The sequence below is a fragment of the Drosophila subobscura genome, chromosome U (assembly GCF_008121235.1).
Source record: "Drosophila subobscura isolate 14011-0131.10 chromosome U, UCBerk_Dsub_1.0, whole genome shotgun sequence".
Taxonomy (NCBI): Eukaryota; Metazoa; Arthropoda; class Insecta; order Diptera; family Drosophilidae; genus Drosophila; species Drosophila subobscura.
The window spans coordinates 2904825-2930770 of NC_048534.1; the positions used below are offsets into that span (position 1 = coordinate 2904825).

Genomic DNA, 25946 nt, shown 5'->3' on the forward strand with positions numbered 1-25946 from the left:
TTGCCATTTAAGCATCGATATTCTGCTTTTCATCAGCTGTTCATCTCCACTGGTATTCCAGTGTTGTTAATAAGTCAGAATCACGGCTATCGAAAACAGAACACGCCTGGATTCGATAGCCCTAAACAGCTGTTTCATAAAACGCAAAACTGACGCAACGCCAACGAGTAGAGGTGGAAAAATATCGATTTTTGTAGGCATCGAAGTTTTTCAAATATATATAAATTAAGCTTCAATTATAGATTTCACTACAGTTCACTTCACTTAACTAAGCAGCAATGCGAAATTGAGGTTCTTCTGCTTATCTTTTTAGTTTTTTCTTTCAAACATGGAAGAGGCAAAATGTATCAACAAACATCGATGTTTCGCCAGAAAACATCGGCCGGAACAACTATTGATGCATCGATAGTGACATCGATGTTTTTCCACCTCTACCAGCGAGTCTGTGGAGACAGAAAATTTATGAAAAAAAACACACAATGCAAAGTAAATGACGTGATTAAAATATAAATGTAGAGTACTTAGTGCCCGTGAGCCGTAAAGTGTTAAACATCGTGGAAGAGTGCGCGTGGAATGGTGAAGGAGTTAATTGCTGAAATTCGCATCGGCGAGTCACAAATAATAGCGGCCCCAGCAGCAGCAGCGAGTAGTAAACTAGCCAACGCCGACGAGTCTTTGGCCAATGTGGTGCAGCACCCCGCTTCCCGTGAGCACCCCCTCCTCCACCCGCTAACGCGCAAATATATGCGACGACAACTAGTTGTAGTGGGCAGCCTTTGTGGAAGCAGCAGGCGAAAAATTGTGCAAACGCCAAACAAGGGAAGCGCATAAAAGTTAATTAGCAGTGCAAGCGAAGCTGCGTTGTGTGTTCAGGCACCCATCCGATCCAAGGCACAGCACAGCCTTTGCGGTAGTGATGCAGCAGCAGCTGCGCCAACTATCGAGATTCTAGTTATTGTTGTTGTGGTTTTTGCACCCAACACACGTAACTAGAGCACACAGGCATACACAACACATACAGACAACACACATACACACACACACAAACAGAATAGCTCTGTTTAGAGGGTATCATCCACTCCAAACTGCTGCTCATCCGCGTCCATTCATTCACACACACATACAACACACACGCACACACACACACATCCATAGGCAGTAGATGCAGCAGCAAAAACATTGGAAATGATTTGTAAACAAGACGTCCTGCTGTGGTTTGAGAAACTCGAGAGCTACAATCGCATTGAAACGATGTACGCGCTGCTCACCGCCTGCCTGCCGTTCGAGCTACGCTTCCTGGGCACGTTGCTTGAGGAACAGGGCAGATGCGATTCGGAGACCCTACGCGGAATGGAGCTGCGGGCCAACAATCCTCAGGAGCTGGCCGCCGACATGTTCACCTGCCAGAAGGGCGATCCAACCGACAGGAAGATTCGCCGCAAAATGGCCCTCTACCTGGCCCTCATCCGTGCCTGCAACCGGAACTGTGTGAGCGAGATCTATCGCACGCTCGAGTGCTGGGGAGAGTGTGACTTTGGGTGCATCAATGACCAAGACACGCTTCTAGAGCTTTTGCTCGTCTACACAATGGCCGCCATTCACCCAGTCTTCTCCATGGACGAGCAGAAGAAGATCTTTGGGATACTGGGCAAGATCAAGGAGAACAAGCTTGTGTCGGAAAACTTTCCTCAAGCGCAAATGGAACAGCCACCGACACCGGCCCATCCCCATCCACCGCACCCGCACGCGCCGTCCCAGCATGATTTAATAATGCAACAACAACAGCAGCAGCAACAACAGCAGCAGCAGCAGCAGCAGCAGCATGTGATGCATCAAATACAGGCCCAGCAACAGGCACATCAGCACCAGCACCAGCAGCAGCATCCACAGATGGTCCAGGTAGTGCAGACGCCGCAGGGCAATATACCAATGATATTCCCCCAACATTTTCAAAAGGTAAGTGTTCAGACCTTAAAAGAAGAGTAGAAAATTCGAACTAAATTGTACTCTTTAAATCCGAGCCTTATATAAGAGTTACACACGGAGGAATGAGGTACTATCTGGTATTCAATTCTTATCGCTAGACCCACGGAAAATGCATTGATGCAGTTTCGATCAAAATAATACTGGAGACACTTTTCATAAAAGTTTTACAAATCGTTGTAAGAGTGTGCTTTATAGGTCTCTAGCAAAGTCACCATAAAATATATTTTAGTGTATTTTTTTTACATTTACTAAATCGTCCTTCTCTCTCTCTATCTCCATGTTAGCTTGTGCCTGGGACGGATGGAACACACCAGATAAGCGTCGATGGCGTGCCACACATGATGCAATCGAATATCACCATTCCAGCGGACACCAGTGCCATACTCGGCCACCAGAACACGGCGTGGTCGTTGCGTCACTACGCACCACCGCAACATCCACAGACTGCTGCTCCACAGCAGCAGCAGAACCTGGATCATCATGTGCCTCCAGCCTCCAGTTCGCCGATGCTGAGCCAGCAGTCGTCTCCGTCAAGCAGCCGCACGACGAGTCCTCAGCGCTCCAACGTTCCACTGCAGTCGCAGCAGATGCGCAACCTGTCGCAACGTTTGGCCGGTCACAAGCATCATGCGGCGCGGCGTCCCTCAGCGGAAACCACGCCGCCGCCCTCTTCCATTAGCGGGGAGCTGCAGCACGAGAGCATCAACGAAGGCGGCAGCAGTAGTTCCAGTGGCACGAGTCTGCCCAGCCTGATACGCAACGGTTTCCAGCGGCCCGCACATCATCATCGAGTCAAGGCAAACGCCTACATACCGCCCCATCAGCAGCAGCAGCAGCAGCAGCAACAACAGCAGCAGCACTTTCAGAACAACGCTTACATGAACAGCCTGATGCAGAACATGAGCATGAATGACGATGGGAGTGGCTCCATGACCAAGAGTGTTGCCACCACTGGAAGCGAATCGGGCAGCTCGAATGGCTCTTGCGGGGACATATCCCCGCCTGAGACACCAACGCCGCATCCACTGCCATTACACAGCACAGTCGGTAATCCCGGCATGGGCATGGTCACGACTGTCGTGCACAGCGGCATGGGAGGAGGCTACCAGCAGAAGCACCATCTTACCTACAAGCAGCAGCAGCAGCAAATGAGTCTGCAGCAGCGACTGAACGGACGCAATGGGATGGAGAAGAGCTACCAGCAGATCTACACAACGGGAACACCAAGCATTGTGAGCGATGCCCAGACGATGAGCAGCGGGAACATGCAGCAGCAACAGCAGCAGCAGCAGCAGGCGTTGCTTATCAGCCCGTCTTCGGTGAGCACTCCCACGACTACGGTCTTGCTGCAGCAACAGCCACAGCAGCAGCAGCCCCCACCACCCACAGCCTACAATGCAGCCTCCTATCCATATCATACACGAGGACCCCCGCCGCAGCAGACGATATTCCAGGCGCATAATGCACCGCCACCGCCGCAATCTGTTCGAGGCGGCTACCGGTTTCCCATGGCTCCCGTTTCCCACAACGGTGAGCTCATCTATCCGGCGTTCCACACGAGCCTTGCCTTCCTGCCGGTACCCGGCACTGGTGGCACGCCCACAGCCGTCACGCCGCCCCAATTGCAAAACACTGCCGCTGTGGTCAGCACAAATGCTGTGGCGGTCCAGGCGCCTGCTCCCCAGCAGCAACAACTGCCGACCACGCCGCCCTACAGTGCGCTGACCGTTTGCCCCATCACAGGGGTGGGCGGTGGCGGAGCACCGAAGATATCCTGCTACAATTGCGGCTCCCAGACGCACATTGGACGCGACTGTCAGGAGGCGTCTATGGAGGATGTGACTCGCAGTGCCAGCTACAAGCTGGACTACTCAGAGACTCAGAGTATAGAAGCCAACTCCATAGATGATCACAGCAACAAGGATATGGGTAGCATTCAAATGAATATGAATTCGTCGGTGACAACGCCGACGGCGTCCACGGTGCTGTCTGCGGCGTCGGCGGCGGTAACGAGCATCGGGAAATAGCAAGGTGTGGGTAAATCCAGAGTAAGCTTAAAGTCTATATATACGGACCTATATGGAGGAGCATAATTACGTCTATATTAATGTTTACACATAATCCTTATCTACTTATACTGAAAATACCATTTATTATGATTGTGTAGTAGTGCGGAAATCAAATTTCTCGCCCTTACCACGTCTCCTAGTTTTTATAAGAGCCTCTCAATTCGCGTTATGGAGAATCGGAATAGGAATGCGGGTTATGAATAATAGTCGCGCTGCCTAAACACTTGACAAACCCTTATCCAGCCCCCTTCCCCCCTCAACACATAAAATAATAATTTAAACGCGCTCCACCCCAACACATCCCATACCCTTCCCTCCCACGCCACACACACACACACACAGATAGACGATAACGAATTTTAGTCATATGCCACTTTGAATATTTCTAATATTAAGTTGAATGTACAACAGCAATAAGTAAACAAAATAATCCTAATCTACGTTATGCGGTTTGCATTGCCGCAGCAAGGAAGGATCGGATCATTCGGTAAACTCAATCCACGGGCGAATGTTACCATTTATCAAGATATCTAAATAAGTTAAAGACACACACATATGTATATCGTATATCGGAAGCAGCCATGCGATTGCCGCAATGAAACGTAACGTAGCACACTCTGACGTTCCGCAACCGAAAGCGAGTTAGCGCGAGTCTGGTAACGGGAAGCTGTAACGTGACAATGGCATACAGTAAAAATAACTGTAAGAAGAAGAAGAGGAAATAGATACGAGATACCGGTAAACAAATAAGAAATTTCGTAGCATACAAAATACTTAGCAAATATAACAAAAAAAAAAGATTATGTGTATAAAACAAAACAAATGAGCGTAGCAGCACAATGTGCTTAGTTAACGTTTTTCGTATTTCAAACCCAATCCCACCCCACCCTTACACCCCTTCTTACATTTTCAAATTGTAGTTATTCTATTTATTTTAAAGCTCCACCACTGTTAAAAAATGCTTTTAGAAATGTTTCCCCTAATATTTTTTTTTATTTTAAATACATAGCTATACACATAATATATATACAAATATTATTTTAAAGCATACAAATCCGTATATGATACAAACTAAGTGGATAGGGCGTATATTAATGCTAAACACGCTATCTAAATATTATTTTATGTACTCAAAACTTGACTTCCCCCCTTAAAGACGTGTGTGGGCATCATCTATCGAGCCATTGGCGAAGTTATAGTACAGAAGATACTGCCAACCAAGAACAGAGACGCTCACAAACGAACAGAAAATAAGAAGGAAACAAAATGTCCGTGCCCTTAGGTTTTTTTTATGTACAGACGTTGTTAACATTTTTGTCAATCCCCAGCAATTCGTAATCGTGTAAAAAGCGACGAAAAAAGCGCCAGAAAAACTAAAAAAAAGTTGGAGAATGAGAAACAAATGATTTAAGAGAAATACACAATTTACTGAGTTTTGCTGATAATGCGTAGCCGCATGACAAACAATTATTATTATATTTCATTGAAATAATAAAAAATCCAATTGTTTCTAAAATTCGTGTAACCAAACACAAGCTACAAAAAAAAGATACCCAAGTGACTATTGTTTTTTAATATTCAGGGTAAATCTTTGTCAGAATAGACGGAGCAACTGAAATAAAAGAGATGTTGTGCAGGTGCAGGTGCGGTGCAAGCAGTTGTGGCGCTGCTCTTAAAATGGTTTGGTTGGGCACCCTCTCTAAATTGGTAAGTCTTTTGGTGTGCTTTATCAGCTAGCGTTACAGTGGAACTACAATAGTGGGGAAAACCAACTCAAAATTAGTCAGAGACTGCCCCACAAGAACCTCTTTTGGCGGATCAAACCTTTACTGTACACTGCCTGGCTTGAGCGCAACATGGGGCATTTGGGCAATACGCACACAAATACACAATGCCACAGCGGATTGGGGTTGGGGAATAGCAACACTGACGTTCCCTCAAGCGTGTCTGTCTTACCGTAACGGCACAGTCATAGCCATAGTTATCGTGTTCGTCTTCAGTTGAGCAGACGCATCGCATTGAGCGGGTGGTGGATATTTCCGACTACTAGTAGAATGTAGTTGTAAAGTTTCGACCAGATCTAGAAAAGTCCTTATCGAATAAGTGAAACATCAAAAGAAAGAAGCAAAGATTGGACTCTTTCAAATTGGTAGGGATTAGTGCACTCTACGGGTATGTATTTCCACAGAGAAGTACGTACATATAAGAAATCTGAAACGATCGCCACTCTGTAGGTGCTCGTTGATGCATAGCCAAGTGCTGTGCAATTCTGTTGTAGACTTGGTATCGTTCCGGCCCCCAGGTTCGGCGTCTTTGCCAAGAGTTAAAGAAAACGAAAACGAAAACATAGACAGCAACAGCAGAAGCAGAAGCAGCAGCAGCAGCATAAGAGACTGAAACAATGCTCAAAGCCACAAGGAAACCGTCGACGGATCCATACAAGTCGAAACTAAAAGTTAATGCCAGCAATAACAACAGCGTCAAGCCGCCGCTGCCCATGGAGCTGTCGGAGGAGGGAAATGGAAGCGGCAGCAGCCCCACCACTCCGCAGAAGCTCAGCCTGAAGGGCAGCCAGCTGGGTGGAAGTATTTTGATTGGCAATTACAACGTGAGTGTCCGTCCACTTCTTTCCGTGCTACTACTTGATACGACTTCCTACTCATCGTTTTCCGTTTTCTATTCTTTGGCAGTACTTGACCCAGCTTGAGGTATGCGAAAATGAAATGGAGGTCTTGGACCTCAGCTCGCTGGCACAACTGGAGACGCTCAAGTGCAGCCGAAACAAGCTAATGGAGCTGATCGTAAACGCCACCAATCTGCAAGCACTTTTAGCAGACCACAACTGTAAGCTCAGCTCCACTTTCAAACGAAAGTTTACTACGAAAGTTTAATGTTTATTTAATTATTTGCAGGCCTTCACAGCATCTCCACAACCAACAAACATCCAGTGCCGCTGAAGCTTCATCGCATTGACATCTCGCACAATAACTTCATCGAGCTCCCCAATTGGATTGGCGCCTGCGCGTCGTTGTCCACACTGGATGCATCGCACAATCGATTGGCCAACATAACGGGAATGCTTCGCAACTATCGAATTAATCAATTGCTTGCTCTGAACTTGTCCTACAATGAACTGCAGCAGCTTGAGTACTTGCCCGAGGGATTTGGCAGCCTCCAACAGCTCCATTTGCAGAGCAACGAACTGCAAGGTTTGCCCGATAACTTCTTTGCCGTCACCCATTCTCGTTTGGAGACATTGAACGCCACCTGCAATAAGCTGTCGACTCTGCCCCGGTACGAGCAGAATAATCATGCGGCCCTGGTGCACTTGTTTCTGGCTGGGAATCACCTCAACGACAGCATATTTGAGGCGCTGCACAACGCAGCAAGGCTGAAGGTGCTTCATCTCGCCTACAACCGTATAGGAATCCTGCCACCGGCATGCGTACGCAATTGGTCGGAGCTGGAGATTTTGGTTCTGTCGGGAAATATGCTGCAACAGCTGCCCGAGGAGGTGGCCACACTGGATCATTTAAAGGTGCTGCGTTGCTGCAACAATCTCTTGCTTTGCACCCCGCAGCTGGCCAAGTTGGGCAAGCTGAAAGTCCTCGATCTGTCGCACAATCATCTGGATCGCGTCAATCTGCTGTCACTCGTGCCCTCGCGGAATCTCAAGTACCTGGATCTATCGGGGAATTTGCAGCTGCAGGTGGGATTAAAAAGGTCCACAATAGTCATCTTTGCAATAATAATCTTATACCTTCGTATTTCCAGGTGGATGAGCAACAGTTTAAGGTGTGTCAGACGCAAAGTCAGCGTAACTGGAGCCTAATCGATGTGTCTGGCCATAACCGAGCTGCCCTGCCCACAAGTACGTTGCGGCTGGCGCCGCCGCAGCGAAATCGAAACAAAAACTCGCCCTGGATAATGGGTTTTGCAGAGACGCCCGGACTCGGAGACTGTCGAAAGCTGCTGGTCTGCCAGTTGCGAGCGGCCAACTATGGGGGCGCAGATGAAGACCTCTATGGTATGTTTGAGGCGGCAGATGGCAATGGACGGGTGGCACAGGAGATGGCTCAGCGGGTGCCGGATCTAATGAAGCAGGAGCAGCTCGTCAAGGATGCTCCTCTCAGAGATTACATGAAGTTCACGTTGCTGTCGGCTCAGCAGCATTGCGGAAGTGTGCGGAGTGCCGCCTTGTTTCATCTCACCCGGACACGGGCACCCTCAAAGGTGAGGCCTTTAAAGAGCAAACGCTATGTGCTGCGTATGGCTAGCACGGGGCGGCTGGATGCCTATCTGGTGCGTCGCACCTCGCAGCTACGCCTGACAGACATGGAATCAAGCGCCAAAGATCTGGGACCAACTCTTGCAATGCCTGATCCACAGGTTCTAGAGGTAAGTATTTCATTACCCAGTTTAAAGGAAGGCAACCAAATTGTAGAATTTATTTTCCCAGCTAACACTGAGCAATGACGATGAGTACCTTGTTGTGGGGAATGCCCAGCTCTGGTCGGTCATGGACGTTGGTCGCGCCGCTCGAGAGATTCGCAAGGAGGAAAACGCTTTGCTGGCTGCCAAGCGGCTTGTGGACATTGCCCAGAGTTTCGGCGCATCTGAGAACCTTAGCGTAATTGTGGTGCGCTTCCGTCATCTTGGAACGGACGTGGATCACCTCATTCGGGAGCTCAAGCAGAGTGTTCGTAAAAAGCCGGCCTTGTTGCAGCCACCCACTGTCTCCGTGTGCAAGCGCACCTGCTGCGATCGCAGCAATGCCTGTCGTCACCGGGCGATCGAGCAGGATCCGCTGGCCGGACGCTCCTCGCCGAGCGGTCAGAGTGATCGTGATCTTCTGTCCAAGGACGCCCCCAGCGTTGTGCCGAACGATGAGTTTATACTGGCTCATGCACGTGTGATGCAGGAGGAGCAGCAGCTGGAAATGCTGGACGAAACGGAGTCTGTGTTGTCGGAGGAACAGTTCAAGTGCTGGGAGTACATGCTCGAGCAAAACACGCAGCTGCTGTTTGACAAGGAGCTCAACACCATATCAAAGTCGTTCACCAAGCAGCGAGCCATCCCGAGCACGAATCAAGCCCTGCCGGAACGCAACGATTTCACCACTAATCTAGTGAGGAGCGTGGCCAATAAGTTCATTTCGTCGAGCACACCTCAGCTGCCGCAACCACTGGCATCCACACCCACGCCGATTGGCTCCTATCATCACGTTAAGCCACCAATGGCGGGCCACTTTGGCAGCACGCTCTCGTTCCAGCAGGCCCAGAGCTGTGGCTATAATCTATTTGATGGTAAACCCCGAAAGATGATTGGAGCCCCCGTGAAGCGTGGACCCCACTCTGCTTACTTTGGGTCCCTGCAGCGCCTGATGCCTTACAATTTTGAATATGATTTTGCCGTCACTCACGAGCGGGAGCGTAACATATTGGACGAGGAGGAGATCGATGAGGACGAGTTCAATGAGCACGAGAGTCGTATGCGCAAGTATTGGGGTGTGGCCACAACAGAACTTTAGGGGTACTTCCAAAAATAAGTAAAAAGTAAAATCAAAACATTCCAAATAATCATAGCCGTTATAGCTGTACATACGCATTGGAACTATCGATATCCGAGTATCCCCTAAACTATCGATACACCTTACCGACTCTCACGTGGCTCTGCTCTTTCACGCTTCTCTATATTTAATGTTTACAAGTATCTTTTATTAATTAAACATGAATTTGCCACAACAAAGGCCGCATCATGAAATTGCCGCTTTATTCGCAGCTGCCCAGCCCGACTTTCTGCGGGTAAGTGCGCCCATGGTACGATACAGTAAGCTAGAATTTCGAAGATTGGTGCGGAAGAATGGAGTACAATTGTCATTCACACCTATGATGATCTCCGAATCGATCAACAACAGCGAAAAGGCTCGCCAGAATGAGTTTACCACGGACCCGGACGATCAGCCACTGGTTGCACAGTTTGCGGCTAAGGATGCGACAGAGTTTGTCACTTCTGCTCAGCTCATCTATCCCTATGTCGATGGCATCGATTTGAACTGCGGCTGCCCCCAGAGCTGGGCGATGTCCAAGGGCTACGGATGCGGACTGCTGCGTCAGCCGGAAAGGGTGCGAGAGGTGGTTCAACAGGTGCGGCGGACCCTGCCCTCGGACTTTAGTGTCTCTGTGAAGATGCGTCTACTTGGCGGCAGTGAAGCGGATTCAGTGGAGAGGACCATCGATCTGGCCCGCCAACTGGAGCACGCTGGAGTCACTTTCTTAACCCTACACGGTCGGACACCTGCGCAGAAGCATTCCAAGGACACGCTCAACATCTCCGCCATGGAAGAAGTGCGCAAATCTCTGCAGATTCCCCTGATAGTGAACGGAAACGTGGAATCCTGGTCAGATGCCTGCGAACTACACGCTCAGACTGGTGCGGCGGGCGTAATGGCTGCCCGAGGCCTCCTCGCCAATCCGGCGCTGTTCAACAGCGATTACCCGACAGCCACTACTACCCCTTTGGCTTGTGTGGAGCAGTGGCTGGACATTGCCGCTGCTGCCGGGGATAATTTGCTCTTCCAGTGCTTTCATCATCATCTGACGTTCATGTGGAGCAGCGAAATGAAGCGTTCCCTGCGAGTCCAGTTCAACAGTCTGAGCACAAAAAAACAGGTTGTGGAATTTCTCGGAGAACACTACAATGTGCGAACCAGTGGACCCGCGCCAGAACCGGCCCCTTACACAGACTGCACGTATACGCACTTTACACCACCCAGGCATGCGAGGCATATTGCTGCCGAGGCGGAGGAATTAGCCTGGAGCTCCAGAAGCGATGGAAAATTCTTTACAGAGTTTAAAGAGCATCAAATTTCCAAACCGGCAGGAGATGACCTGGAGCTTGGTGATCTTTTTGGTGCAGAGGAATGAACAATCACAATATTATCATGCAATTAAAAGCTGGCAACGAGAAATCGTTTGTTTTAAAACTTAGGCGATAATTATTTCTTATCGATGGCCGGGACAAGAGTGTAGAGCTTATCGATTTTTAAAAGTCATGGTATGCTATCGATACAGATTTCCCATCTCAATCGCAATAACAGTTTCTTTACCTATTTAGTTTGATCGTTGTTTTGTGAGCTATGCAATGAAAGAAAGTCCTGAAAACTATCCAATCTTGTGGACATTCAATTCGTCAATCGGATAAAATTCGAATTTGAGGCCAGAGAGTCCAGTCCACCAAATAATATTAAAGCGAAAGTCGAAATCGATGAATATGATTTCCGATCATAGGCACACATCGGTATATTTTGAAAATGAGAAGCAATGTTTTGGTATATTCTTGAGAGTCAGCGGTATATTTTATTGATAAATCCGCGGTCACACTGGCAATAGCACACATATCCACGCGGAAAAACTAGCTCAAGTTTTATTTTCACAAACAAGATGGGGCGCAGCAAATTCGCTCCGGCGAAGAAGGTATGCAACGCACAGGGCCTTGAGCAGGTGGTTGGAGGGCACTGTACACACCAATTGTATTCCAGGTGATGCAGCACGACGAGTTTATGAATCGGATACGGAAAACGCTCTACTATGGCGTTGGCACAGCAGACGGTGAAATGGAGGTGTCCATGCCCTTTGCGGAATATGCATCGGAGATATTTTCAGAGCCCCATCGAGGTCACTCGCTGCATCGACTAAGCTGCGTGACTGCTGGCAAAATCCAGACCACACCGTGCTCCCTAATCATGGCCCTCATCTACTTGGACCGCTTGAATGTAATTGATCCTGGCTATGGCTACAGAATCACACCCCAGGAGCTGTTCGTTGTTTCATTGGTGAGTACTCGTTCGATTATCACAGAATCATCTTCACAATGTGCCTGCAAACCTGTTGATTGATAACCTGCACACCCTACAGGAGTAAATGCCACCTGATTGTGGAGCACGCGCGCACACATTCTCAACTATGGTGTGTTGTTCTATGAGATCTCTTTGTGTTGCTACTGCACCACATACATACATATAAGTACATTTAGAAGATTATTTATTTAAAAGGGGACAGGTTTCAGTATGTGCGCTTTACTTATATAACCTTACCCATACGATATTCGATACTTATTTATAGCTTGCCATGCACGCTGGCATGCCTCTGCAGTGACGTCATTTGTTATGGGGGCTTACTCATTGCGCGTTCTCTTTGTTTACAGATGATTTCTACCAAGTTCTATGCCGGCCACGATGAGAGGTTTTATCTGGAAGACTGGGCCAAAGAGGGCAACATGACCGAAGCAAGACTCAAGGAAATGGAACTCGAGTTTCTGTCGGCAATAGTAAGAATAATCTCATGAGAATGTAATTACAATTGAATCTCATATTTGATTTGTAGGACTGGAATATATACATATCGAATGAACAATTCTTTGCGAAGCTAAGTAGCGTTGAGCGAACCCTGGCCGAACGAGAGGGACTGCGACGGGGCTGGCTGACCTACAGTGAACTGATGCAACTGCTGCCCAGCTTTACGTGGATGAAATTTTTGTTGAACAGCATAACCGTAATGGCACTGAGCTATGCAGCGAGTGTGATAACCTTGGCGGGTGCCTTCTTCATCGCCAGCCAAGTTCCGGGCACGCTTTGGCATCGTCGAACGGGTACGGACGATGTGGCATCTACGGCTAATTCCACGACACTCGCGACACCTGCATCTGCACCCAACGCTACCCAAGCTGCTCCTGTTATTTCTAATGAAATGAACCCGTCGCCGGCAAACGAGAGCTGTGGGGCGCTGAATGTGGAAGCGGAACTGCTGAAGCTGGAGCAACAATATTGCGACGAGGCAAGACTGAATGAGATGGAAAGCAACACGCAACGCTACGCTCGATCTGTACCTAATCTACCACTAAAAACGAATAACCGAAAGAACGAAATGTTTGCTGCGCGGGACAATGCAGACCACTGGCTAAGCATCAAATCCGAGTACAGCGACAGTCGTGTAAATCCAAACTATTGGATATCTGGTTACCGCAACCGACACGACGATGACTTGGACCACTGGCACCAGGCACAAAACGCATCCGTGTTCTGGCAATTGGTCAACGATGCAGTGCAGAGTTCGTTCCTTGTCCGCTGGCCAGAAATATGGCCAAAATTAATCTAAAAAAATTATATTTTATTACAATATCACTTTTTAAATTGTTCTCCTGCAATTGGGCGCAGTCCCTCCTTTGTCTGTAACGTTAACAACAATCTTTAACCGTGCAAATAAACATCTATATTTTTTCAACTAATTGCAAGCAATCCTGTTGTCTTCGAAGCTAAATATATATATAAGTTGGTTTATTATTTCAATAAGCTCTCTACAATTCGGACTTGCGAACATTGCATTATGCATTATATTTTTATACTTATTTAATCAACTCTCAAGCCTCTTGGGGTTGGGAATATGGAACCGATCGAGGCCAGTCGATCAAAGATATGTATGGCGGCACCGAAACCTATGGCACGGCCAGAGGTGCATTATCCTTATTGTCCTTGGTGCGGTGGGGAACATCCTGCCTAAAACCAAAATGTATGGCACGGCCAGATCGGACGAGTAATTGAGGAGAAAAGGAGTAAATATTAAAATATCCTTGATCCTTGATAAACACTCAACAAAAAAAGTTGTACAACAAGAAATTGTAAAATTTGTTGTGCAATGTAGTTACCGTGTAAAGTTTGTGTTTGCTGTGTAGTTAGTGTGTAATATTACCCGAGGCGCCGCTCCCTAATGTCACACCTTTTGGAAGTCAGGATAACTTCCCCGACCCTTTTCAATTTTTTCAACTATAGCTCTACCATCCAGATGTGATGCATCCCAAGGCTGCAAGGAAATACCTTCAAAACTGGCCATTGACATGATACACCTCTTCGTAATCAGGAGTTTCGCTCCAAGGACATTAAGGATTAAGGATATTATCTATGTACATATATAACTCCTCGACTTCAGATCCGACCCACGTGATACGACATGAGCGGAAGAATCTCCTGAATCATTTGAATCCATTAAGGACCTCATGGACGCAAGGCTACGCCTTTTACAAGATATGTAATACGTACATATGTACATATATACATATGTAAGCCTGAACAGGACAGCATGACAGTGTGCCATATTTTGTCATAAGTAACCCCTGAGCGTATGCTGTGGATTTTACATATTTGACTTAATTTTTGTGCCGTTGTATGTCCTTTTCAAGCATCAGGGATAGTTTCACACATATTTCATATTCTCCAACATTTTATCGGAAGCATGCCCCCCCCCCACCCTCTGTTTCAATCAGATTGCATCAAGGACAATAAGGATAATGCCCTTCAACAGTTAATTGTAAATAAACGAAATTCGGTAGCCAATTCATTTTGTCTTGTCTGATCTGGGCGTGCTACACCTTCTTGTGTTTGGAAAAATGTTCTGAATCGACAAGGATAGTAGATAAATACAGGACCAAGACTAATAGAGCATTTTCTTAGGCACTTTGCAGAGTAGCTTAGTGGAAAGGACAGTCAAAGCAGTTTCTACGTGAGTTTTTCCGTTCTACAAATACGAGTCCTGGTACTTTTTTTCTTTGCAGCACATTCAATGGGTTCTACAATTTGTTTGTCTAATGTGTGCTTGTTATTAGCTAATTTCTCTACAAAAAATGACTACTTTGATTACATTTGGACCATTTACAGCTACAATATTATATTCTATATATACTTGTAGATATTCGTTATCTTGTAAAGGAAACCAAAATAGTATACAAAAAATACAAGGAAATGAGCTTTGAGCGCCGAAGGTTGTCGTACTAGCCATGCAGATCCTTAGGTTGTTTACTTAAAAACAATTGCTTTATGTTACAGTTCACCGATGTGAACTCCCTTTGGCAGAATTACGTATGAAATTGATTAGTTTTCCTTAGAGTAAACAGACAGACGAGAGGCTTTTGATTGTATCTTAAGGTTTCTAGAAAATGGTATACAACAAAACCCTCTGAAAGGGATACAAAACTTAAGTATTCGTTTGCAGAGCTTATTATAGAGAGTATTATTGCTCTATCTAAACGAGACCAATTTTAGATTGCAGTCCGAGCAGAGTCAGTGCGGGAAAATGTACATGTTCTAAAGCCTAATAGGCGCTATGTTTGCTATAAAACAGTATTCATGTAGATTATGAACTAGGATGAACTTTAATAGATTAGTAGGTACATTGAGTGTCTCATTAGTTCGTTTATGCATTGCACCAGGGGCTTCCTTTCGATGGAAATACAATCTGTTGTCTGTTCGTTGAAGGAAATGCCAGGACAAAGACGTGTAAAGCAAATCAATCAGCTGGCAGTTTAAGTCTAATATCAGAATATCTAAATATCAAAATAAAATCGTCCGATGGTAATAATAAATTAAACATAATAAAGACAAAACAGCATCTCGAATTGACCAGAGTAACTTGAAGCTAATTAAGCGCAACTTTTTCCTCCTCTGTCTCGGCTGTGACCACGGCGATGGGCACAGGCACAGGCACAGGCACATTCGCTTCCTGATTCTCTTCCATAAACCACAAGGGGCACATGCCCAGCAAGCAGCCCACCGTGATGCCCATAATACGACCCTGGAATAATTCAATTATTATTATTATAAGCGGTTCCTTGTGGGTGTTCCTCGTTAACTTACAAAACTGGAGGCACGTTTGCTGGACTTGAGCTCAAATTGCGCTGGCGCCATTTGTGGCTGCTTGAGGCCCAATATCTGACAGCCGTGCTCCACATACGTGGCCATGGTGATGCCCATAACATCGCTAATGGTATTCCCCAGGCCCGCAGCAGCCATTGTGGAGAGGGTAATGAAATGGCCCAAATAACACTCAATGTATTCGCCCTGCAATCGAAAATCGTTAGCATTTACTTGCGCTATTTACTCAACCAACAACTTACGGCCGTGATCATGATGAAATTGTCGAGGAAACCAAAGGCTATAAATGGCACAGCGTTGACAAAGAAAACTGCAAAGAGCAGACGCATTTGTAGTTCTTTAAACAGTCTAAATGAAGAGATACACAATACTTACTGCTGTACAATTGTCCTGCGGTGGGTGGCGTTGCCGATTCAACTGCGAATGAGAGAAATTAAGGAAAAATGCATTACAGAACAGTACGGAAAATCATGGTAAATCGGTTAATCGAATTGCAGAAGAATCTTCTGGGAGTGGGACAAAACACCTTTTTGGTTAGTAGCTGATTGAATCTTTACCCATTTTCTTTCGCAGCCATTCATCGGGAACGGCACAAAAAGAGCCGGAAGGATCCACCTGTCCCAATGTCGGTTTATTCGAGAGCCGTCCAAAGCGTGTCCGCCAACTGCCAACAGCCAGCTGGCCTACAGAATACGGGTGGGTGGGTCGGTCGTACACATGTAATTGTCAGGTGAGTGTGTGGACAGAGAGTGTGTTTGGATAGACAGTGTTGCGAGACAGGATTGATTGAGTGTTTCCAGTGTTCGGGTTAAATCGAGTTGTTTGTTGTGTTGTGTAGAGCGAATGGTTCAAAATCAAGAGGCGATGTACATAAATGTGAAAAAAAGAACAGATTAATTGTAGTCATTGCAAATGTTTGATGGCTTAAACTAATACTAAATTATGTATGTCTGTTGCATGCTTATAGATAGAATAGAATAGAATAGAATAGAATGTTTAAGAGAATATAGAAAATGGGAAATTGTAGTCGGTTGTAAGTATATTTATGGATCACAGCCGCTTATTTCCGCTCATCAAATATTATAATAACAAAGAGAGTTTTCCCCTTTCAGCTGCCTGGCTCCTTAGTTTGGCCGCTCATGGCTGTTTACGACCTGCATTTAAGCCACATAAAATGCAAATTAAATGCACCATGACCTTGCTGTTGTGTGTGTATGTGGTTTATGAACATTTTCATATAAAACAGCTCTCAGTGTTTGCGAGCAGTTTTCTCGCATCATCATTCTACCCTGGAAAACCCGGAACGGAAGCTATATTCGGCTATGCCCATATCCATATATAATCTAATCTAATCTAAATAAACAATAATTTTCAGAACTTTTATTGAACGTGTCCGGAGAATACTTTGTACGAATATTTGCATTTTATTTGAAATGTAAACTAGCGTCAAAGAAGATAAAGACTTTAATTTCAGCTACTGAAAGTCAATGACTCTATCTATTTACTATTTGAATGGGTTCGTTCTTCTACAAAAAGCGAAGGGTTTACATCTTTATTCTGATAATATTTAATTTAATATTTAATGATTACAGACTTTTGTTTGGTCGAATTCCGATCTTATTTCTGTTACAGTTTTCAATGATATGTGGCTGATATTTATTGGAATTAGTTATCTATCTACAAAACACAGCCTGCTACTACTAGGTATCCCAGGGGTGTAAGCAAGTACGAGTAATTGGCCTCCACCCTAGTTTTTCCGCTGCACACTTTCACGCCTTTCAAAGCGCCCGTGCGCACAGGATGTGATGTGTGCGTGTGTGTGTGTGTGTGTGTCTAGGTTGTGTGCTAAAGGCCTGTTAATAGTACCATTTTGCGCTTGTTTTAGCGGAATTTAGTTAGTGGCAACGCATTCGCGCGCCTGGACAAGGAATATATGGACATATTTACATACTAATTACGCTTGAAGGCCGAAAGTCAAGGGCTCCAGCGTGACAGACTCCCTGTTAGTGGGGCTCTTTCTTCTACAAAAAAAAAAAAGTTAAGGGTTTAATATGCTGTATCCTGCCATAATTAGGATACGCCATCAAATCATTAGTGGATCATTACCATCAGCAGGCTGCCCATTTAACTAATCCGCCCCTGATGCGGACTCTGAGCAATCTACTCAACCGCAAAGAATACTCGTAGGAGCTGGAGCACGAGCTGGAGCACGAGCAGCAGCAGAGCAGCGGCCGCAAGGGCGCAATTTGTCAGACAGTGTCACACAAAAGCGCACATACACTCGCATGTACATGTATATATACTTAATGTGCGTGGCATTCACATGACACTGGCGGCGGCCATAAGCTGGCTAATTATGCCAGCTCTTGCTCTTGCCTCTTGCCTCCTGCCTCCTGCCATATTCTCTCTTGACCCTCTCTCTTCTGCTTAACATAAGAATTCCCATTCGGGTCGCCTAAATCATGTCATAAAATCCCATGGAATGCCTTCGGGAGCAATCCTGACCTTGCCACATACAGAGAGACCCACAACCTATGCTGTTTGGGGTCTGGCCGTGATTTTTCTCTCTGTATTCCAATTGAAGTGCCTTGGGCGTCGCATTTCTTTATCACGCGATCTTACCTCCCAACTTCTGGAAATCGAAGAATTCTCTCAGAGAGAGTGGCTGCTCCTTTGAAATGCTGAAATGCGTGCTGTTTCTTTGAAATTCAATTCCAGATATAATATTCAAGTACTTTCAAGTCAAGAGAAATGTGCCACCTTTTCCTCGAGAGCAAAAATACAATTTTACTGAAGTTTTTATACTCTTTTGCCAGGAGCTAGGAACAGACAGCAAAAGAGACGTATCAGCTCTCGGCATTGGCCTGAACAAAAGTTGAAATATATCTTGTGGCATTGGCGGTTCTTTTCGCAATCTATCGCTGGCAGGGTATAAAAAGGAAATACTTTCTCCCTACACTTTCCACGTTTATGGGGGCCACAGAAGATAAACGGGGTGCCATGTTGGCTGAGCAATTTTCTCATCGACTGAGGAGGGGGAGCCGCCCCACCCAACCACCCAACCCACAAAGGAAGCAACAGGAAGTAACGGCCCCCCTTCCTCACCCACTTGGGTGGCACGTTTGCGCACAGGATTTTGCATGTATGTATGTACGATGTGTGGCACGATGTGTGTGTGCTCTTGAGTATCTGTTGCTGCAGCAGCAGCAAGAACATCACACCGTAAAGAGACAAGCAGCACCATGCCCTCATCAAGAGCCAGGGGCAGGATGTGTATAAGGAAGATATATGTTCGAATCTACACTATGTATGTACGTATGTCTGCGGAGGTGGTTTCTCCCTTACAATTTGCATAACACTTACTTTGCATTTAAATTGCAAAAACCATATCAACACATCTCTCATCTTTGCTTGCCTTTTATCAGGTCATCATGTGTGAAAGAGGGGCGCTTTGAGGTCAGATGTTGGATGGTTGGCAAAGACTACAATTGGCTTTTCGGTCTGTATTTATAACGAGGAAAAGGCAATGCAGTTTTACTGTCTGCCACCACAGGACTCGGCTCAAGATGCACAAGCTAATGCTCGGGAACTGTCCTAAAAACAACGTGCTGTCGTGTGCATGATTATCGAATCGTGTCCAAGAATTAGTACTCTGTATCTATAGTGAAGTAAATGAACTAAAAATCATACAGAAATTATAAAAGCAATTCAGTTGCTGAAGAATTTATGCTTGAATTAGATGAGAATATAATTAAAACATCTTTCACCTCAAGTATATGCTCTTTGACCTCACGCGTTAAATTGTAACTGCCTTTAAAAATACATACGAAAACCATGCAGCTAATCCCGCGACCACAATGTGTTATAGTCTGAGAAGGAATAAAATCCCGAAGCTCTCAACCTGAAGCCCACACAAAACAAGCGGCCTTGTCAGAGAGCATGGATTGTGTATACATACGTACAGCCTCTGTACAAAGTTGTGCCCAACCCAATCCAGGGGTCCACGGGATCCCAGGCATCCCAGGACAGCATCTGGGAGAGCTTTAAACGCACGATTTTCACTTTTATTGCAAGCGCACCTTTGAGTGTGCGTCCTGTGCTCAGGCACAGGGAGTGACTAACGATTTTCTTTGTTTTATGACCCGAAAAAACACAAGCAGCAAGCAATTTCCCTTGGGTATTCCGATTAGAGGGTACACAGCAGCAGTAAAAGTAGGAGCAGGAGCAGAAGCAGCTGTTGCTCCAGAGCTCTCCCTCTCTGCCTCTCTGTCGCGCGTGTTGGCACGTGCTTCAAAGAAATTGCCTCACACATTGCATCAAATTACTACAGCCATACCAGACTCGTACACTGCTACGCGCCGTCAGGTTTTATTTAGAAGATAAATTGCACCTGAATGCACTGGAATTAAACTGCAGTTTGGCCAAAGGATACGCCGCATTAAACTTCACTTTATCGACGGATAATTCCACTCGTTTAACATTTAAATTGCCATGATTTGTCTGTATTGATTTTTCAGTCGAGTTTTCAGTTTTGTACACCATGGAAGCCATGGCTTTCGAATTTATGGCCTGTCGGGCTGTCCGTATACCCATCCATTTAATCCAGAGCATGCGATCTGCGACGAGTAATTGTTATAAAGTGGAACGAATTTTCAGAGATTGAAGCACAGAGATTCCGTGCTGTGTCAGAAAAATGGGTCAAATCGGGACTTAATAGAATATGTTCTCTACCCAAAAGGCACTTCCTCCAATGCCTGTCAAGCCCCATGGTTTTCCGCCAAACAGCCACAGCCGCAGCCACAGCCACAGCCACACAATGAACAGCATTTAATGCTTACAGAACCTGGGGCAACCTTGGGGGTTCGGGTACAGCAACAACAACCCACCCCAATGGCAAACAACGACCCACCCCAATGGCAAACAAATTGTTCGACTTTCAAGACTTTCGCTTACAGAAGCCTGTGGCGTGGAACTTTTGTGCGGGACTTCCTTTAGGAGTGGAGTGTGCCTAGCGAACCGCTAATTTCATTAGCTTGGGTTAGTACAAGTGATTCGAGCTTTATGGCCTGCCTTGCCTGGCCATCAAGTCATAAAAAGCTTCCCTTTTGACACCCCCATCCTTCGAAGAGGGAGAAAACTTTGCGGTTGGCAGAAAGCAACAGGAAATAAATGGGCCTTTTCCTATGCTTTTCTTGTTGCCACTACAATCGCTTCTGGAGATATTTTCTTTCTACTGCAATCGTTGCTGTTTGTCTATCGTTCTATTGGAATTGTGGCCACGTGTTCTATTTAGATATTTCCCTAGAAATTGTATTATTTTCGTGTACTCCAGAACTAAGTTAAGTGGCCGTTTAGGCACCAAACTGAAGACACCGAAAGTTTCTCCATTTCTGTTCATTCGTTAAAGAGTTGTAAGTGGAAGGCATTCAAGGAGTTTATTTCTACTAATACCATTTTCAGACGAAACTTTGATTGTATGTATTATAGATATTGTACACAGAAAATAGTGGTTTGACGTTAGAAATTGATGACCGAAAAAAAGATGTGTCAGTGTCAGAGATTTCAGAGAAAGAGTCAGGTAGACAAACATGAATTCAGTGACTGAGATTTTAATAAAGATTTATGGCACGCATTTTAGATTTTGGAAACTAAAAAGCGACTGTACAAGGGACTCTCAGGCATTCTCTGTTGGGAACAAGGACGTGTCGGTTTATGGCAGTGAAATTTGAATTTTCCTTATTCTCTAATAAGCATAACTCCATCTAACCATCTAATAACTCCATAAGTATGAATTTTAATCCTTTCAACAACTCCAAAGTTCTCAAAAACTATTCCGTAAAACACATACATTTCCCTTAATAATTAACTCCCTCCCTAAAAATTCTTCTAATCAACTTATGTCGAGCACGTGCTGCTGATGGTACACTCTTTGGTGCTTAAACAGTTGTTCAAAATTCTGCCCGGCATCTCCCACTAAAGCACCTTCAACGAGTTCTTATCTGCATTTGCCGCAAGGCGTCAGGCGTTACGTGAGCAAGACACGAAGTGCTTTCGCTGATTAGTTAAGACAATGCCGTCAACAGACGCCTCCGAGCCAACAACTAACCGTTGGCGGCTCTCCAAGTCCACGGCATTTTCGTCCAACATTTCCCCTCTGACATCGGAACCAGCGACATTTTGCGGGCAGAATTTTGAACAACTGTTTAAGCACCAAAGAGTGTACCATCAGCAGCACGTGCTCGACATAAGTTGATTAGAAGAATTTTTAGGGAGGGAGTTAATTATTAAGGGAAATGTATGTGTTTTACGGAATAGTTTTTGAGAACTTTGGAGTTGTTGAAAGGATTAAAATTCATACTTATGGAGTTATTAGATGGTTAGATGGAGTTATGCTTATTAGAGAATAAGGAAAATTCAAATTTCACTGCCATAAACCGACACGTCCTTGTTCCCAACAGAGAATGCCTGAGAGTCCCTTGTACAGTCGCTTTTTAGTTTCCAAAATCTAAAATGCGTGCCATAAATCTTTATTAAAATCTCAGTCACTGAATTCATGTTTGTCTACCTGACTCTTTCTCTGAAATCTCTGACACTGACACATCTTTTTTTCGGTCATCAATTTCTAACGTCAAACCACTATTTTCTGTGTACAATATCTATAATACATACAATCAAAGTTGCGCAAAAACTAATCAGACAGTTTCCAGTGTTCAAAAGTTTTGTTTAACTCTGTCGGGGCAGGAGGAGAAGGGTATTTTAAATACGAGTATGGAAAGGTGTTTGTTAATCAGTAAATAATTCCAGAGGCTTTTCATTGCATATATTTCCAAGCTAGTATTTTATGCATATATCTGTTCCATGTTATAAATTGATGACTGAAACTCACAAATACTTCACAGGTTATGTTTTAATATATCTTTCAATCTGAGACTAGACGTTGTTTTATATGTTTCTACATCACTATATAAACTTTATTACATTTAAATGTAGTAAATTTATCACATAGAAACCAGTAGGAACGTTTTGTCAAGACACAATTCGACTTTATTATTTCAACTTGCAACAAGAGCAACGTGAAAGCAGCTAAAGTTGTTCCTGCTGCTGCTCTTTATACCCGGTCCTCTAACAGGAAATTGGGTACACTGTGCTCCAAAGTTGATGTACATGCATATGTACATATGTATGTACATATGTACATATGTACATATGTAACGCACAGAAAAGGTGCGACGGTCGCTGCTCAAATTTTAATGAGCAGCGAACAAATTCAAACGAAACTAAATGCAGGGCATTGCTTTTGCTTTCTGTTTTGTTTTTACTGCGTAAATAAATGCACATATTTAAAGAGTTTGTATTTCTGGACGGCGCCAGCGACTGATGCTGCAGGCAATGTTAGAGAATTTCCATTTGTATTCCAAGCAAACCGAGCGGTGCAAAGGCTAGAACAAATATTGTGTTTGTTTGCCAAACAGCCAGTTTTTTCCGCCTGCAAACTGGTAAATTCTACTATTTTTTTGTGCGTGTTTTTTCTGGTAAATAAAATATGCGGTAGAGGAATACGCTTGTGGTATCTATAATCTCCAAGGCATACATAAGGTTACACTTCAATGGTGGAGTAGATGGAATTTCCTGGAATTGATGCAATGGGGAAGGTTTTACTGAGTAAAACGGGGATCGTTTGAGGGCTATGATATCCAAAATTTTAGCTAATACCTAAACGGTTTATCCCAGCCATCTACACAAAATCAATCAGATCCAGAAAAAACATTGGCGAGCATGGGGAATGGTTTTTGCTACTCTTATCTGTCAAATGCAATTTGTGCGGCGTGGCGATTAACTGACTGATGAACAGCCGCACATGGGGATTGATTTTTGTTCCGATTTACATACATACAGTATACATATATACACATGTTGCACGTACATGATGGCAAAAGGAAAGGCGAGAATAATAGGACCAGAAACGGCTAACATTCATACGCAGGAAGGACGAAGGGGAATTGGCGAATCTGTGGTGATTTCTGGAACACGCAAGGACCTTGGTCACGTACGCACACAGTCCAGAGTACTTGCAGGACACCCAGATAGAAGGAAGCCGAAAGCGACTGTCTGCCGAAAGTAGACAAACACTCGCGTCATGATGAGATGGCATTGGGAGCTCTGTATATGTATTTTTTGTATATTTTATTTCGGGGTGACTACTGTTTCTGTTGGGACCTGCGTGTCCGATGGGGGCGGTGGCTGGAGAGTTTCAGTTATTGCTTGCAACTCAACAAACTGGCAAAAATGCAAATAGGACAGACTCGCATAGAGCTGGGCCAAATCGAAATAATAATAACAACAATTGCGATTTGGGCAATTAGCTGTGTGGGGACATTGTAAAGTTTTGTTAAACGACATGGTATATCATTTCACAGCTGAGCGAATCTGCCCCACACCACATGCTTCTGTGTTTACTATATAAATGTGGGCCATATCTTTGGAGATAAATCAGTTTGTCATTCGATTCATTGGTATAACATCTAACTAAATTCAAACAAAATATTCAATCAAAAATATGCCTCGTTTTGTGTGCTCTCTGCTCGTTGTGGTGCTCCTGGGGGCCGTTCTGGTGCGCGGCTTTGACGAGAAGGAGGCCATGGCCAAGATGATGGAGAGCGCGGAGGCCTGTCTGGGCGAAGTGGGCGCCAAAGATACCGACCTGCAGGATCTGGTCAAGAAACAGCCGGCCACCACATACGAGGGCAAGTGCCTGCGTGCCTGTGTGATGAAGAAGTTTGGTCTGCTCGACGGCAACGGAAAGCTGGACACTGCCGCTGGACACGAGAAGGCCAAGCAGTACACCGGCAACGATCCTGCCAAGCTAAAGATTGCCATGGAGATTGGCGATATCTGCGCGGCTATCACTGTGCCTGATGACCATTGCGAGGCTGCCGAAGCCTATGGCGCCTGCTTCAAGAGCGAGGCCGTCAAACATGGCTTGATGTAAAGGAAATCGGAAAATTGATGGAACCGGACAACAACCTATGAGCATGGGAGTGGCCACTCCACTAGGAAATCTGTTTAAGTTTGATGTAATTGGCGGAGACGTAGTAAATGATGACATTTTGAAAAGCAAAGCACTTACTCTCGTACATCTTCTTCTCCTTGTCGGCGTCTATTTTGCCAAGAGCGTCGCGCAGATTGTGGCGCTCCTCCTCATCCAGATTGCACAGCAGCTCCATGGCCCGCTCCTCGTTTAGGTGGGTGCTGAATTTGGAGTAACGCCGTCTGTGGGTCAGCAGGGGCGTCTTTTGGAGCAGGGGCGCCGCTTGGAATAGGCAGAATCTTCGGGCGCCCATTCTTGTTGTCGTTGTGGGGGCTGTCGCCTGGCAGTGACGCACCAGGTGCCGGAATGCAGCCTGACATTGTCGTCGCATTTTCACTGCGCTTGTTGTCTTATTTGTATTTTTTATTAATACACTATTACACAATTTGCAATTGCACGCAAGATGATCAAATCGTTTTTGTGACGTCACAAGTAAGTGAGAGCGGCGTGGGTGCGATTATAAACAAAAACATAAACTTGTGCCACGCACACGCTCAAACACACACACACACACACACACGAGATGCACACACGCACACAGACGGATTTCTCTGAATTCTGTCCTCGCTACTTTTCCGGGATTTCCTTGTTTTTCGCGACGCGTTCATTCATTCAATCGTTCATTCCCGATTCTTTCGTAAACTTGCGAACCTCATGAAAAGGTGAGCTTTGTACGAGATTATTAAAAAGCTTGGAAGTTTTGCCATTTTACACTCTCCTGCCTCATTTTTGCGTGTCAAGTATGAGCAGGCTGCTGCGAAAAAAAAACCGAGTATGGAGGATTCCATGAATTAAATATAAAAGCTATTATCAATGGTTCATTTTAGTTAAAATGAACGCACTTTTCTTATAAAGCATATAAATGGATATTATACAAAACTAACAACTCTAGTCGGCTGTCAAGGAGTGGGTAGCAAACAGCTGATTGGACAAACTAGCGATGTGAAATTGTATACTTTTGTCTAATACTTTGGTGCGAAACTATCGATTTGTAGTAAATATATTTTAATATATTTAAATCTCGCTTTTAATTTTTCGGACTACTACTCTTTTACACATCTGACATTTTTAAGGTAGCCCCCTCATTGTCGATCAATCTTTC

The 25946-nt window shown here is 45.1% G+C and overlaps 6 protein-coding genes across 10 annotated transcripts; 5 read left to right on the forward strand and 1 right to left on the reverse strand.

Annotated features, from left to right (window-relative positions):
* The first annotated feature begins 412 nt into the window (after positions 1-412).
* LOC117900623 (AF4/FMR2 family member lilli) lies at positions 413-5261 on the forward strand. The gene is made up of 2 exons (XM_034811051.1): positions 413-1956; positions 2271-5261. The coding sequence occupies exons 1-2, from the start codon at positions 1186-1188 to the stop codon at positions 4011-4013; spliced, it is 2514 nt and encodes an 837-aa protein (XP_034666942.1). The 5' UTR covers positions 413-1185; the 3' UTR covers positions 4014-5261.
* A 402-nt stretch (positions 5262-5663) lies between these two features.
* On the forward strand, positions 5664-9602 carry LOC117902750 (protein phosphatase PHLPP-like protein). 3 transcript variants are annotated; one of them, XM_034814337.1, is made up of 6 exons: positions 5664-6227; positions 6290-6663; positions 6746-6899; positions 6968-7764; positions 7830-8453; positions 8515-9602. In XM_034814337.1, exons 2-6 carry the CDS (start codon positions 6457-6459, stop codon positions 9583-9585), a joined length of 2853 nt encoding a protein of 950 aa, XP_034670228.1. In that variant the 5' UTR covers positions 5664-6227; positions 6290-6456; the 3' UTR covers positions 9586-9602. The 3 variants fall into 3 exon arrangements, with proteins under 3 accessions (XP_034670228.1, XP_034670231.1, XP_034670229.1); XM_034814340.1 differs by having other exon boundaries at positions 5668-5762; XM_034814338.1 differs by lacking the exon at positions 5664-6227 and having other exon boundaries at positions 6264-6663.
* A 144-nt stretch (positions 9603-9746) lies between these two features.
* Positions 9747-11044, forward strand: LOC117902753 (tRNA-dihydrouridine(20a/20b) synthase [NAD(P)+]-like). Its single transcript, XM_034814342.1, has one exon. It carries the CDS (start codon positions 9785-9787, stop codon positions 10979-10981), a length of 1197 nt encoding a protein of 398 aa, XP_034670233.1. The 5' UTR covers positions 9747-9784; the 3' UTR covers positions 10982-11044.
* A 335-nt stretch (positions 11045-11379) lies between these two features.
* Positions 11380-13352, forward strand: LOC117902752 (protein CNPPD1). Its single transcript, XM_034814341.1, has 4 exons — positions 11380-11530; positions 11596-11889; positions 12261-12383; positions 12440-13352. Exons 1-4 carry the CDS (start codon positions 11498-11500, stop codon positions 13208-13210), a joined length of 1221 nt encoding a protein of 406 aa, XP_034670232.1. The 5' UTR covers positions 11380-11497; the 3' UTR covers positions 13211-13352.
* Positions 13353-15234: 1882 nt separating this feature from the next.
* On the reverse strand, positions 15235-25527 carry LOC117902754 (transmembrane protein 65). 3 transcript variants are annotated; one of them, XM_034814343.1, is made up of 6 exons: positions 24884-25506; positions 16314-16439; positions 16132-16173; positions 15999-16066; positions 15739-15942; positions 15235-15676 (listed from the first exon to the last, which is right to left on the reverse strand). In XM_034814343.1, exons 1-6 carry the CDS (start codon positions 25173-25175, stop codon positions 15521-15523), a joined length of 888 nt encoding a protein of 295 aa, XP_034670234.1. In that variant the 5' UTR covers positions 25176-25506; the 3' UTR covers positions 15235-15520. The 3 variants fall into 3 exon arrangements, with proteins under 3 accessions (XP_034670234.1, XP_034670236.1, XP_034670235.1); XM_034814345.1 differs by having other exon boundaries at positions 16283-16439; positions 24884-25016; XM_034814344.1 differs by lacking the exon at positions 16314-16439 and having other exon boundaries at positions 24884-25527.
* LOC117902756 (general odorant-binding protein 28a) lies at positions 24238-24878 on the forward strand. Its single transcript, XM_034814346.1, has one exon. It carries the CDS (start codon positions 24314-24316, stop codon positions 24743-24745), a length of 432 nt encoding a protein of 143 aa, XP_034670237.1. The 5' UTR covers positions 24238-24313; the 3' UTR covers positions 24746-24878.
* Positions 25528-25946: the final 419 nt, after the last annotated feature.

What these genes read in the sequence shown, in the direction of transcription:
- LOC117900623 (XM_034811051.1), top strand. Translation starts at nt 1,186, where the DNA reads ATGATTTGTAAACAAGACGTCCTGCTGTGGTTTGAGAAACTCGAGAGC. An exon ending in TCCCCCAACATTTTCAAAAG is followed by an intron (nt 1,957 to 2,270) that starts GTAAGTGTTCAG and finishes TCTCCATGTTAG; the next exon opens with CTTGTGCCTGGGACGGATGG.
- LOC117902750 (XM_034814337.1), top strand. Translation starts at nt 6,457, where the DNA reads ATGCTCAAAGCCACAAGGAAACCGTCGACGGATCCATACAAGTCGAAA. An exon ending in ACTTTTAGCAGACCACAACT is followed by an intron (nt 6,900 to 6,967) that starts GTAAGCTCAGCT and finishes AATTATTTGCAG; the next exon opens with GCCTTCACAGCATCTCCACA. An exon ending in CTGATCCACAGGTTCTAGAG is followed by an intron (nt 8,454 to 8,514) that starts GTAAGTATTTCA and finishes TTATTTTCCCAG; the next exon opens with CTAACACTGAGCAATGACGA.
- LOC117902753 (XM_034814342.1), top strand. Translation starts at nt 9,785, where the DNA reads ATGAATTTGCCACAACAAAGGCCGCATCATGAAATTGCCGCTTTATTC.
- LOC117902752 (XM_034814341.1), top strand. Translation starts at nt 11,498, where the DNA reads ATGGGGCGCAGCAAATTCGCTCCGGCGAAGAAG. An exon ending in AATTCGCTCCGGCGAAGAAG is followed by an intron (nt 11,531 to 11,595) that starts GTATGCAACGCA and finishes ATTGTATTCCAG; the next exon opens with GTGATGCAGCACGACGAGTT. An exon ending in AGCTGTTCGTTGTTTCATTG is followed by an intron (nt 11,890 to 12,260) that starts GTGAGTACTCGT and finishes CTTTGTTTACAG; the next exon opens with ATGATTTCTACCAAGTTCTA.
- LOC117902756 (XM_034814346.1), top strand. Translation starts at nt 24,314, where the DNA reads ATGCCTCGTTTTGTGTGCTCTCTGCTCGTTGTGGTGCTCCTGGGGGCC.
- LOC117902754 (XM_034814343.1), bottom strand. Translation starts at nt 25,175, where the DNA reads ATGCGACGACAATGTCAGGCTGCATTCCGGCACCTGGTGCGTCACTGC. An exon ending in GGAGAAGAAGATGTACGAGA is followed by an intron (nt 16,440 to 24,883) that starts GTAAGTGCTTTG and finishes CGTATTCTGTAG; the next exon opens with GCCAGCTGGCTGTTGGCAGT. An exon ending in GCAAACGTGCCTCCAGTTTT is followed by an intron (nt 15,677 to 15,738) that starts GTAAGTTAACGA and finishes GAATTATTCCAG; the next exon opens with GGTCGTATTATGGGCATCAC.